A 12,504-nucleotide genomic window follows, 5' to 3' on the forward strand; every position below is an offset into this window, starting at 1 on the left:
GCACTAGACAAAATGTAACACCCTTTCATGATAAAAAATTCAACAAACTAGGACTAGAAAGGAGCTCCCTCGACCTGAAAGAGAGCCATCTATGAAGAACCCGTAGCTAATATCAAATTTAATAGTGGAAGAAAGAATGCTTCCTCCCTAAAATGAGGAACAAGACAAAGAAGCCTTCCCTTGTTCCTTCTGTTCAACATTGTACTGGAGATTCCAGTCAGCAAAAATAGGCCAGAAAATGAAATAAAGGCATCCAAATTGGAAAGAAAGAAGTAAAAACTATATCTGCAGATGCACGATCTTATATATTAGAAAACCATAAAAACTACCTAAAATCCATTAGAACCAGTAAATTAATTTAACTACTTTGCAGGATATAGGATCACTATACAAATATCAGTTTATTTTGTATCAGTTATATTTTAAGCAATAAACAGTTTGAAAGTGACATTAAGTAAACGTACTATATCAGTTATATTTTAAGCAATAAACAGTTTGAAAGTGAAATTAAGTAAACGTACTATATCTACAATAGTATCAAAAAGAATAAAATACGTTGGAATATATTTAACTGAAGAGATATAAGACTTGCACACTAAAACTACAAAACATTAGCAATGGAAATTAAGGAAATGGAAAGATATTCTGTGTTAATGGATTGGAAGACTTAATATTGTTAAGATGGCAGAACTCCAGAAACTGACCTACAGATCCAGCATAACTCCTATCAAAATTTATACTACCACCTTTGGAAAAATGAGCAAAGTGATCCTAATATTTATATAGAAATGCAAGGCACTCAGAATAGTCAAAACAATCTTGAAAAAGAACAAATTTGGAAGACACACTTCCTGCTTTTAAAACTTACTACAAAACTGCAGTAATCAAGGCACAATGGTACTGACAAAGGACAGACACATAGATTGATTAAATAGACTTGAGAGTCCAAAAATTAGCACGTCTATGGTCAATTGATTGTCTACAAGGATGCTAAGATGATAAAATGGAGAAAGAACAGTGCTTTGAACAAATGGTGCTTGAATAACTGAATAACCACATGTCAAAGAATGAATTTAGACTTCCACCTCACAACATATACAAAAATGAGCTTAAAATGGATTAAAGATCCAAATGTATTAAACTCTTAGAAGACAATATAGGTGTGAATCTTTGTGAATTTTGATTAGGTAGCAGTTTCTTAGATGTGACATCAAAGCACAAGCAACTGAAGAAAAACTTAAATTGGACTTCATCAAAATTGAAAACTGTGTGTCAGGGGACACTATCACAGAAGTGAAAAGATAATCCATGAAATGGGAGAAAAAATTTACAAGTCATGTATCTAATAAGGATCTAATGTCCAGAACATATTAAGAACTCTTACAGTAATGAAGAAGACAACCTAATATACAAATGCGTGAAAGATTTGAATAGACATTTATCCAGTGAATATGGCCAAGTAGGTACATGAGAAGATGCACAGTATGTCACTAGGAAAATGCAAATCAAAACCAATGAGATACCAGTCATATCCACTAGGATATCTGGAATTTAAAAAAAGAAAAAAGAGACAAATATTGGTTAAGTATATTGGTCAGTGTTTTCTAGAGAAACAGAACAAATATGATACATAGAGATAGATAGATAGATAGAGGCTTCCTAGGTGGCCCTACTGGTAAAGAACCCACCTGCCAACACAGGAGACATAAGAGACGTGAGTTCGATCCCTGGGTCTGGAGGATTCCCCGGGAGGAGGGCACAGCAACCCACTCCAGTATTCTTGCCTGGAGAATCCCATGGACAGACGAGCCTGGTGGGCTACAGTCCACATGGTCACAAAGAGTTGGACAGAACTGAAGTGACTTCGCACATAGATATATAAAAGAGGAAATTTATTACAGGAATTGCGTCAAATGATTATGGAGGCCAAGGAGTCTTACAGTCTGCCATCTGCATGAAGGAAACCCAGGAAAGACTGTGGTATAATTCAGCTTGAAGTCTGAGAACCAAGGCACCATTGCTCTAAGATCTGGAGTCCCAGTGTCCAGTGACCAGGAACTCCAGTGTTGGAGAGTTAGAGAAGCTGTGTCTCAGCTCAGGAGAGAGAATGCACCCTTCCTCTACTCTTTTGTTCTATTCAGGCCATCAGCTGCCTGTGATGACACTCACCCTCATTCATGAGGACCGACCTTCTTCGTCTATGGAGTCACCAATAACATCCTCACAGACACACCTAGAAATAGTGTTTACCAGCTGTGTCTGTGTGTGTGCGCTCTCAGTCTGACCCTTTGTGACCTGAGTAGGCGTCCCCTAACCCAGTCAGATTCGCACATAATGTTATAACCATCACAATAAGGAAGTGGAGAAATTAGAAACCTCAAATGGTTTGCTAGTGGGAATGTATTAATAAAGTGGTACAGCTACTGTGGAAAAGTTTGTCAGTGTCCCGAAAGTTAAAACAATTACCGCAGAACACAGAAATTCTACTCTCAGGGATGTATCCAAGAAAATGGAAAACATTCACACAAAAAGCTCTGCCTCAAAGTTCGTAATAGCCAAAAAGTTAAAACATTCTAATTGTTTATCAACCAATAAGTGGATACACAAAATGTGGCATATCCATGCAATGAAATAGTATCCAGCAGAATAAAAAGGCTTGAAGTCCTGGTACATAGTCCAATGTGGGTGAACCTCGAAAACTTTAGGTTAACTGAAGGAAGTCAGTGGTATACATATTGTGTTATACCAGTTACATGAAATGTCCAGAATAGGCAAATGTATAGAGACAGAAAGTGGATGAGTGGTTTCCAGAAGCAGAGGAGAGGGAAGAATGAGCAGTATAATACAGGAATAACCCTGTATTAACCAGCACAGAATTTAGTGGGGAAGGATAATGAAAATACTCTGAAATTATGTAGTGGTAAGGTTTGCACAATGTGTGATTATACTAAAAACCAATGAATTGTAAACTGTAAAAGAGTAAGTTGTGTGGCATGAGTTATATATCAGTTTAAAAGTGGCTTTATAGGAAGATTATTATTGTCAAGATAATTTTAAGTAAATACAGCATATAAACACCATTGTATCAGGAGAACTTATCACATGGTTACTCCTAGTTCCAAAGGCAGAGGTGTGGTTCTGAGCATGTAACCCAGGTATAACCCTGCCACTCTGGAGGAAGGGGAGAATCGGTTGTGCTGTGTTGTACACAGAAACCTTTATCACCGTGGCATAGCTGCAGTTGGAACCTAGGTCTTGGTGTCCTGGTCCCATTTCTTTTTCCCATGCTGTGTTTCTCTGAGGAGACTGATTTCTTAAGTGTAATCAAGTGAGCTGCTGAAAATAGGCATATTTCTGAAACTAAAATAAGATTTGATTTGTCTGCTAACAGTGGGCCTGAGTAACCTAGGAAATGACTAAGCATTTATCCTTACATGTAAAGATTGTTTTCTGTGGGAGAAAAATGCATGAATATTAGAAATATGGGTACAATTTTTAAAGGAAAAGAGGCAGTTGCAGAGATTTTTTTTTCCAGGCAAGTAGGGTTGTACGTTTTCCCTTTAAGATGGACAGTGGGCAATGGTCTTCTGCATTTTTATGAACAAAGGTGTCATTCATTAGCCCTAACTGGCACCCACTGGTTTGGATAAACCCAGATCCGTGTTCCAGGCATGGCACCAGCTGTCTGTGGAGGGTACTCCAGGGTGCGCATGACAGAAGCTGGGGCTCTGCAGAGCCTTGGCCGTCACTTTCACATGAAGTTCCGGTGTGATCGGCCGTGAGGTAGGGCTTGCCTAGTGCTCTTCTCCTTTCATTCCTAGCAAGGCTTAGGAGTCTTGCTTGCATTAAAAATTTTTTCTAACCATAAAAGGATTGCTAATGCTTATCTATTAAACCAGACAAGGTAAATGACAACTCGGAAATGGTTAGATAAACAGAAATAAATATATTTTGCAGGTGATTCTGAGAATTGGAATGGTTTAGGGACTGAAAACTCAAATGTTTGTAGGAGCCCGGCAGGTAATTTAAATGCATGAGAGTCTGAATATTGAGGGTTGTGGCAAAATGGAACATACAGGCCCTGAGTTAAGACACTAAACTACAATACCAACAGCTAGAGACAAGAAGTACCTGCTCTGTGAGCCAATTAAAACCTGTGTGGGCTGAGCCCTGCATGCAGGCTACCAGTTTATGGCAATCTCTCAATTGGAACATAATAGAGCAGCATGCAACCAGGCCTTTAAAATGTGTCGTATAAAAAAAAATAAAAAAATAAAATGTGTCGTATATTGACACATCATATTGACATTGTATTGTTGTATTATTTTGTCATATATTGACATATGACATTATGTTGTCATATATTGAAAAGAGAGACAAGAAGCAAAGAGATTAATTTGAACATAAACTGTTCTTAATTCTTGTATTTAAAAAAAAGCTGCAAACCATTCAAATGCCTAATAATCACTGGAGAATGATTCCTCAAGCTATAACTATATAACCCTTTAAAGCACAGAGATATATAGAAAATGCCGATGCCTCTCATGGAAGTGTACATAGGTGAAAATTAATTGAGTAGAATACAAAACTATAAATGCATACGAGTTATAATCAGTTCAGTTCAGTCACTCAGTCATGTCAGACTCTTTGCAACCCCATGGACTGCAGCATGCCAGGCTTCCCTGTCCATAACTAACTCCCAGAGCTTACTCAAACTCATGTCCATCAAGTCGGTGATGCCATCCAACCATCTCATCCTCTGTGGTCTCCTCCTCCCACCTTCAGCCTTTCCCAGCATCAGGGTCTTTTCCAATGAGTCAGTTCTTCACATCAGATGGCCAAAATATTACAATATATGTTACATTATGTTACAATATGATGAGTTACAATACATATTAACAAAGATCAGGAAGGAATTTGGATTGTTGTAAAAAAAAAAAAAAAAGAAATTGTTGATGTTTGCATTTTTTCCCTCCAAAAAAGAACCTTAAATTCACCTTGAAGAAAATGCAGGTCACCTCTACCAAAGCCATCAGTAAAGTATCTAATCGTCCTTTGGGTTAGATCTAACTAAGCATGAGCGTGACTGTTTCAATGAGTATGGCTTTGTCTTCAAAGCTTGTAGTTTTTCCAGAAAGAGATGACCTAATTTCCTACTCTGGTATACACTGATATTTTGTTTCCCACCTCAACTTCTGTTTTTCACTTTTCTCCTGTTCACCCTGTTTTATAAACCTGGATGCAAGGAAAGCGATTCTAATCCCAAACATCTTGAGTGACACCTCTCCTTCCCTTCTGCTCACGAGTCCACGCGGAATGAAGTCCCATAGCAGAGTATTGCAGGTTCTTTGGCTCCCTTGGTGTATCAGGAATGGCCCAAACTTTGACGATACTTCAGATCCTGGGAATTCCAGAATTGTGGTCCAGCACTCAAAGCAGAGTGTCCATGGTGGTCGCCATCAGATGCTCCTGCACAGCCTGTCGGGGCTAGGCCAGCACTTCTGGACTGTCTGGTGACCAGACTGCCTCTCTCTACGTGTTTGGTGTGATGAAGGCTTCCTTAGCTTTTCCCATGACCCCTTCACACACAGTCCATAAAGCCTCTGATGGTTGCTCAGGAGTCTCAGGAGGAGAACAAGAAGCCTTGGGTGTACATGCTGCAGGGCAGGGACTGGCTTGATTTTGTGCCCAGGGGCCAATTTTCGCTTGGTTGGTGGGGACATTATTTGGGGGGGTCCAAGTAAGATATTATCAAATTTACACAATACCAAGACTGCTTTCCATACTGATGTGACGATGTAGGATCTGCAGTGGGCATGGCTTCTAACTGCTGCTGCCCTGTCTCTACTGAGATCTTATTTGCCTGCTTTATTTTCTAAAAACTTAGAACTTTCTAAAAATGTTTCTGCAACAATGAGATTTCATTTGCCTGCTTTATTTTCTAAAAATTTAGAACTTTATAAAAATTTTTCTGCAACAATGATTTTGATAACTCAACAAACAGTGAACATTTAATGAAGGAACTTGATTTCTCTGTGCCTAGCTTTCCAGGCCTAGATGTAGATAATTCTCTGTCTTCTTTAGTTTAGCTCAGATAAGATCCTTATTTTTTATAAGGAACTTGTATAGACATCCTGAGTCTAGCTGTTACTCACCTGGGTATGGACTCTTTAATCAATAGAAATTGATGAGATTGGATGAGAATTCAGGCAAGGCTTTGTTGGGATTTGTGCTAGCATGAGGGAGGGAAAACAAGTAACAGGTGCCCTTGGTTCCCTGGCTCCTAAGATGTGGGTGAGGATGGAGGCCGATTGGTGAGTTGGGCGGGAGGCCTAGTTTTAGGTCGTTTGCCCACCCCCATGGTGGTGCTGTGTGCATACGTCATGTGTGGTACCCTGCTTTTGCTCCCAGCATCTCAGAAGTGAGTGGTTGGTTTGTGGCCTTTTTGTACCTTATTGTTCATAATTTGCTCCAACTGTGCATGTCTGAGGTAGGTTTTAGTCCTTTGTTGTTTCTTTGTACTCTGTTGCTTGAGAAGACATTTGTTCAGGTGCTAGTACTCCAGTAAAGGGTCCTAGGTCCCAGCCTAGCTCATAACTGCAGATTAACTTGACTGTCATAGATCATAGTTCTTCAGCCTATTTTTCTGTTTCTCTCCTTGACTTAGTGATAGACTGATAGATTCAGGTAGTATCCCGTGGTCCTTTTAAACTGGTACCCTCCCCCTTCTCTTTGTGAGATTCTTACTTTCTTTGGAGTGTTATTTGCCTGTTATCATTGCTGTGGTCCCAATGGTCTGCTTGCTGAATGGGAAAGGCGTTTCTTTATCTTCTCACAGCTAGCATCATTTCTTGCCTAGAAGCTGGTAATAGATTTCTAAATGATCTCCCTAAATCCACTCTAGTCTCTTGACTGCTTTCAGTTATCACAGTCGCCTGCTGGAAATGCAGGTCTGATCACTTCACCCTTTAGCTTAAAAGCTTTCTGTGACTTCCAATTGCCTTTAGGATGCATTCCAAACCTTCCCAGGTCTGGGGCCTGCACCCCACCAGGCTTGCTTCCATTGCTCCCAGCTCTCTGGGCTCAGGCTGCCTTGCCTTCTTTCAGTTCTTGGCTGTGCGTTCTCCTTTCATCATGCATGTCCCCTCTGGCTGCAGAATTCTGCCCCCTTTCTTTTTCTTTCTACTTTGAGGCCAATTCCACTGCTCAGCTAGACCCATCTCCCCTGCTGTTCAGGCTCCTAACATCGTGTACCTCTCTTTCTTAGCCTTCATGACTGTTCAAAGTTTCCATGTAGTTCTGTGATTCTTTAGGTAAGGCCTGTCCTCTATACAAGTCAGTAAGCTCCAGGACGATGGGCTGTTTCTTTTTTGCTTACCATTAGCAGCATGTAACACATAATGTAGGTACTTATTAAATATTTATCAAATGGCCATGGTTTCTCTTTGCTTTACCCTTCTGGAGTGTTACAGCTCTGCCTCGTGTAAGTTCTGACTTCATCTGTGACTTCCTCCCTAGCCAGCCCTCCTCTCTCTAAAGGTGTTAGCCTCACTGGAGCTTTTCTCATGTTTTAGGAAGGCCTCTGAGCTTAGTCTTCCGGTGGCCATCTGTGCGTCCCTCATTTTCCTCTTCTGTGAAATCCCAGGCCCTACTTTTAAGACTGTCCTTTTCCTTGAAGCTCTCTCTCTCCAGGCTCTCCTTGGTGACCTCTCAGCTCCAAGCTAAGAGACGTGATACTTGCAGTGTCAGTAACAGCAGCAGTAAAGGAGACTGGGTTTTCAGTGATGATGACAGTAATTAAGGGCTCTATATGAAGTTCTTTTGTGCTGTTAAACAAGAACTAAATTTACTTGTCTCTTTGTTGCAGTATTACCACTTGTTGCAGTATTACCATCTGTTCTGCTATGATGAAGGAATTGCACTCATAAGTTTTACATTATCAAAGTCATGTATGAAAACAATTGCTTGACTAGAAAAAAAAGGGGTTAGGAATTTGACAGTATCAGTCATAATAAAGTTTGTTTCCTACAGATTTTTTTTTAATAAGGTATTTTCTTAGTAGTCACAAAGTGAAAGTGAAAGTTGCCCAGTTGTGCCTGACTTTGTGGCTCCATGGACTATACAATCCATGGAATTCTCTAGGCCAGAATACTGGAGTGGCTGGCCTTTCCCAATAGCCACAAACGTGTTAGTAAAACTGCTCACTGCCCGAAATTTAGTATCTGACTACATAAAGCATTTGCTCTGTTTTGTTTTCTGTGATCTTTGTTTTCTGTCACTGCCCCCACTATCAGTGGCAAAGAACTTTTACACCATCCTATTTCCATGATTACCCATTGTTATGATAAACCAAACACCATGCTTCCCCCCAAACCTAGCCATTATAAATAAGAGCTTCTCATAGGGTTGGTCCCAGATCTAGTATATTAATGGTATGTAGAGTGCTAATTAAATTCCCCAATTTTTTCAAGCCTCTTATTTTCTCAGATCTAGACAGCCTACCTCAAACAAACACACCTGTGTAGGTTTTGTTTTTGTCTTGCAATAGATTAAGCTTCTCTTTTTTTGAATAATTTTTTTTAAAAAATCGAGTTATAGTTTTTTTACAATTTACAGTGAGATTTACAATGCTGTGGGTATCTGGTGCATAGCAAAGTCATTCAGTTATATATCTCCTTTTTCGTAGTTTCTGTTATGGTTTATCACAGGATATTGAATATAGTTCCCTGTGCTATTGTTACTGTTGTGTTAGTCGCTCAGTCGTGTCTGACTCGGCGACCCCATTGGACGGTAGCCTGCCAGGCTCCTCTGTTCTTGGAATTCCCCAGGCAAGAATACTGGAGTGGGCAGCTATTCTCCAGCAGATCTTCATGACCCAGGGATTGCACTTGGGTCTCCTGCATTGCAAGCAGGTTCTTTAACTGTCTGAGCAACCAGGGAAGCCCCCTGTGCTATCCAGCAGGACCTTTTCGTTTTTAACTCCATTCTAAATGTAATAGTTTGCATCTACGAACTTCAAACTGCCAGTTCAACCCACCCCGCCCCCGGCAGCCACAGGTCGGCTCTCTGTATCTGTGAGTCTGTTCTGTTTCATAAATAAGTTCATTTGAAAACACCCGTGTTTTACTGTTTTCCCCCGAATCAGGTGATGCAGGCCCAGTGTGTCAAAGCAGAAACTGAATTCTACCGTCGCAGTCGCAACGAGATAGTGAGTGGAAAAGGGCACACCATGGGGGCGCTTTATTGGCAGCTGAATGACATCTGGCAGGCTCCTTCCTGGTCCTCTCTGGGTGAGTGTTTTAGCATTCTTTGTGTGAGAGAGAAAAGCCAAACCTGTGGGGAGAGGCTGGGTCAGCACAGAGCTGGAGGCGTCCCGTGAACCCAAGCAGGACTCCGGGGAGGGGAGGCTGTTCAGCTGCCGGTGTCTGACCTTTGGGCACCTCTCCGACCTTCACAATCTTCGGGGAGCCTGAGAGGCAGCCTCACTATGAGTTCTGTTCTGTGCGGTCACAAAAGCAGGCAAACGAGGGGACAGATTCACGCGTGAACATCTCAGCCACATGTGTGCGTGGTCAGCTGCTTCAGTCATGTCCGACTCTGTACGGCGCTATAGATTGTAGCCCGCCAGGCTCCTCTGTCCATGGGATTCTCCAGACAAGAATCCTGGAGTGGGTTGCCTCCTCCAGGGGATCTTCCCAACCGTGGAATCGAACCTGTGTCTCTTCCATCTCCTGCATGGGCAGGTGGGCTCTTTACCACGAGTGCCACCTGCGAAGCCCCGCTCTCAGCCACATGTCTTCTAATTGTTGCTTAGAATTTTGAATTTATTTAAGAGGACTTCCCAGGACAAAAGGAGATTTACATCAGCACCTCTTCTGCTTAGGAGAATTCAAATGTGCGAAAGTCTAACCCAGCTAAACCTTAAAAATGTCCCTTTACTGATTCCCCTGCAGGTTCACCCGATCATCTTTATTTTGCTCTGTTTGTCTCTTGAGGGAAAAGGGAGTCGAGTCAGAAGTACAAGTAGGAAGGGTTGTCAGTTGGACCTGTTCAGTTGAACAACAGGTGAGATGGCTGACGTGGTACTTGCTGTTTGAATTATTTCGTCTATTTTGGTGCATTAAAAAAATTAAGGCGTAGTAATGAACCACTAGAGGTGATTTGAAGCCAAGTTCAGTTAATGATATGAACAAAAGTTTTGGGTCAAAAATGAGGCAAAGTCATAAAATAAAAGGGCAGTTTCGCTGGGTGAGGCTCTTGAGCCGTGAGTGCAGATCATGGGCTTTCTTCCCCACGTGTTTCGATGAATGCTCATCATCTCCTGCAGGGAACTGCAGTCTTGGTCAGGTTTCCCTGATCAGCCTCTTTATCAACATCAACCAGAGATAGGGTATTGAATGAGAATCAGGGGTAGATCGGAGAAGGCAATGGCACCCACTCCAGTACTCTTGCCTGGAAAATCCCATGGACAGAGGAGCCTGGTAGGCTGCAGTCCATGGGGTCGCTAAGAGTCGGACATGACTGAGCGACTTCACTTTCACGCATTGGAGAAGGAAATGGCAACCCACTCCAGTGTTCTTGCCTGGAGAATCCCAGGGATGGGGGAGCCTGGTGGGCTGCCGTCTTTGGGGTCGCACAGAGTCGGACACGACTGAAGCGACTTAGCAGCAGCCCCAGGAGTAGATGCTAGTGAAATAGCCTCTCTGGGATGCTTAAACTGGACAGAGAGATATTGTTCAGAGACTCTAGGAGCCCAAGCCTGCTTCCTGTCTGTGAATGAGGTGGTGTCTTCTGAAGTTGAGTTCAGTTCAGGAAATGGGAGAGTTCAGGCTTGTAACTCTTCCCTTAAATGACTCTGTGCTTTTCAGAAAGGGTATAAGAGTATGATGTTAGAATAAGAATTTGCCTGCTTTCTAAACTTTGGCAGGTCAGTGCTTTCGAGGAGAGGGTCACCATCTCTCGGAGGTCTCACTGTTTAGTAACTGAAATGTGTATCATTGACTTTTTGCTTCAATTGCTGTTCTCCTGATTATCATTTGTTTTTGGCCTCCATGACTGGAACCTCACGTTTGAAGTCTTTTCCGTGTAATGAATGTGCTAATTAGAGTGTGTAAGTTATCTCAGGTTTGAGTCATTTTCCATTTATGAGAAAACTTTCTAGAGCTTTCTAAGTTCTAGTTCATTTCGTAGTTCTAATTTGATAGGCCTCCCCACCTTTCCCCCTTGTTATTTTTAAGGGGAAATACTAAGAGTTGGAATTGAAGTACTGGTGAGTCAAAATTTTGCAAAACCTAAAGAAATTAGTTCTAGCTGAACCTCAACAGCTAGAAATTAATTCTAGCTGTTCCTCCATCTCAAAAGCTTGCACTGGTGAATTCTGAAAGTGACCCCCATTCTCTCCCCCTCATCCCCCTTCTCCACTTTCTCTCCCTGTCTCTCACTGCATACCTCTCTCTGAAGCTGTTCGATGCAGTGTTTTGTGAAGAAGAGGAGGCATGTTGAAATACTGTTTATAGTTTGTGGGTTTAGCGTACTGCACATGCCAACAAGGCACACGTTTCTGAAGGTTCTTGGTAGCTTCTAACTGTATTTTAGGAACTGCTGTTAATTGTCATGAGTTTGGATGTTCCCCCATCAGTCTGAACCTGCCAGACATATTTGTGATTATTGTTGTTTTGTTTCACTCAGAGGATTTGTGCCTATGGAAAAAAGAGCCTTCGAGTTTTAAGTAACTTTATTTTTTTTAATTATTTAACTTATTATTTATCTCTTTTTATTGAGGTATGGTTGGTCTACAATTAATTTCAGGTGTACAATATAGTGATTCAAAATTTTATAGATTATACTCCCTTGAAAGTTATCAGGTAATGTCTGTATTCCCTGTCCTCTACAGTATAGCCTTGTAACTGATTTATTTTATACATAGGCGTTTGTACCTTTTAAACTCCTATGCCAATCTTGTACTTCCCTCCTTCCCTCTCCCCACCTATAACCAATAGTTTGTTCTCTATATCTGTGAGTCTGTTTCTGTTCTGTTATGTTCATCCATTTGTTTTATTTTTTTAGACTACACATGTAAGTGATAACATGGAGTATTTGTCTTTCTCTGTCCGATGTACTTCATTAAGCATAATACTCCTCCCCACCCAGGCCCACCCACATCGTTGCAAATGGTAAAATTTCATACTTTTTAATGGGCATCTAATATTCCATGGCATATATATCTACATCTATCTATACATATACCACATCTTTTTAAAAAATCTGTTTTTAACTAAAGGATAATTTGTTTACAATATTGCATTGGTTTCTGCTGTACATCAACATGATTTAGTCATAGCTATACATATGTCCCCTCCCTCTGAAGCTCTCCCACCCCCCTAGGTTATTACAGAGCCTTGGTTTGAATTCCCTGAGTCACACAGAAAGTTCCATTGGCTATCTGTCTTACATATGGTAGGATATATGCTTCCATGCTACTTCATTCGTCCCACGCTCTGCTTC

General features: G+C 41.3%; 1 protein-coding gene across 1 annotated transcript in view; it reads left to right on the forward strand.

Moving 5' to 3' along the window:
* The window catches only part of MANBA (mannosidase beta), a 124,432-nt gene that overhangs the window by 97,493 nt on the left and 14,435 nt on the right, over window positions 1–12,504 (forward strand). The window contains exon 14 of the mRNA XM_065907161.1: window positions 9,146–9,290. Coding sequence (XP_065763233.1) covers window positions 9,146–9,290 — 145 coding nt within the window. The remainder of the gene's footprint in view (window positions 1–9,145; window positions 9,291–12,504) is intronic.

Source organism: Muntiacus reevesi, chromosome 16, assembly GCF_963930625.1.
Source record: "Muntiacus reevesi chromosome 16, mMunRee1.1, whole genome shotgun sequence".
Classification (NCBI taxonomy): Eukaryota; Metazoa; Chordata; class Mammalia; order Artiodactyla; family Cervidae; genus Muntiacus; species Muntiacus reevesi.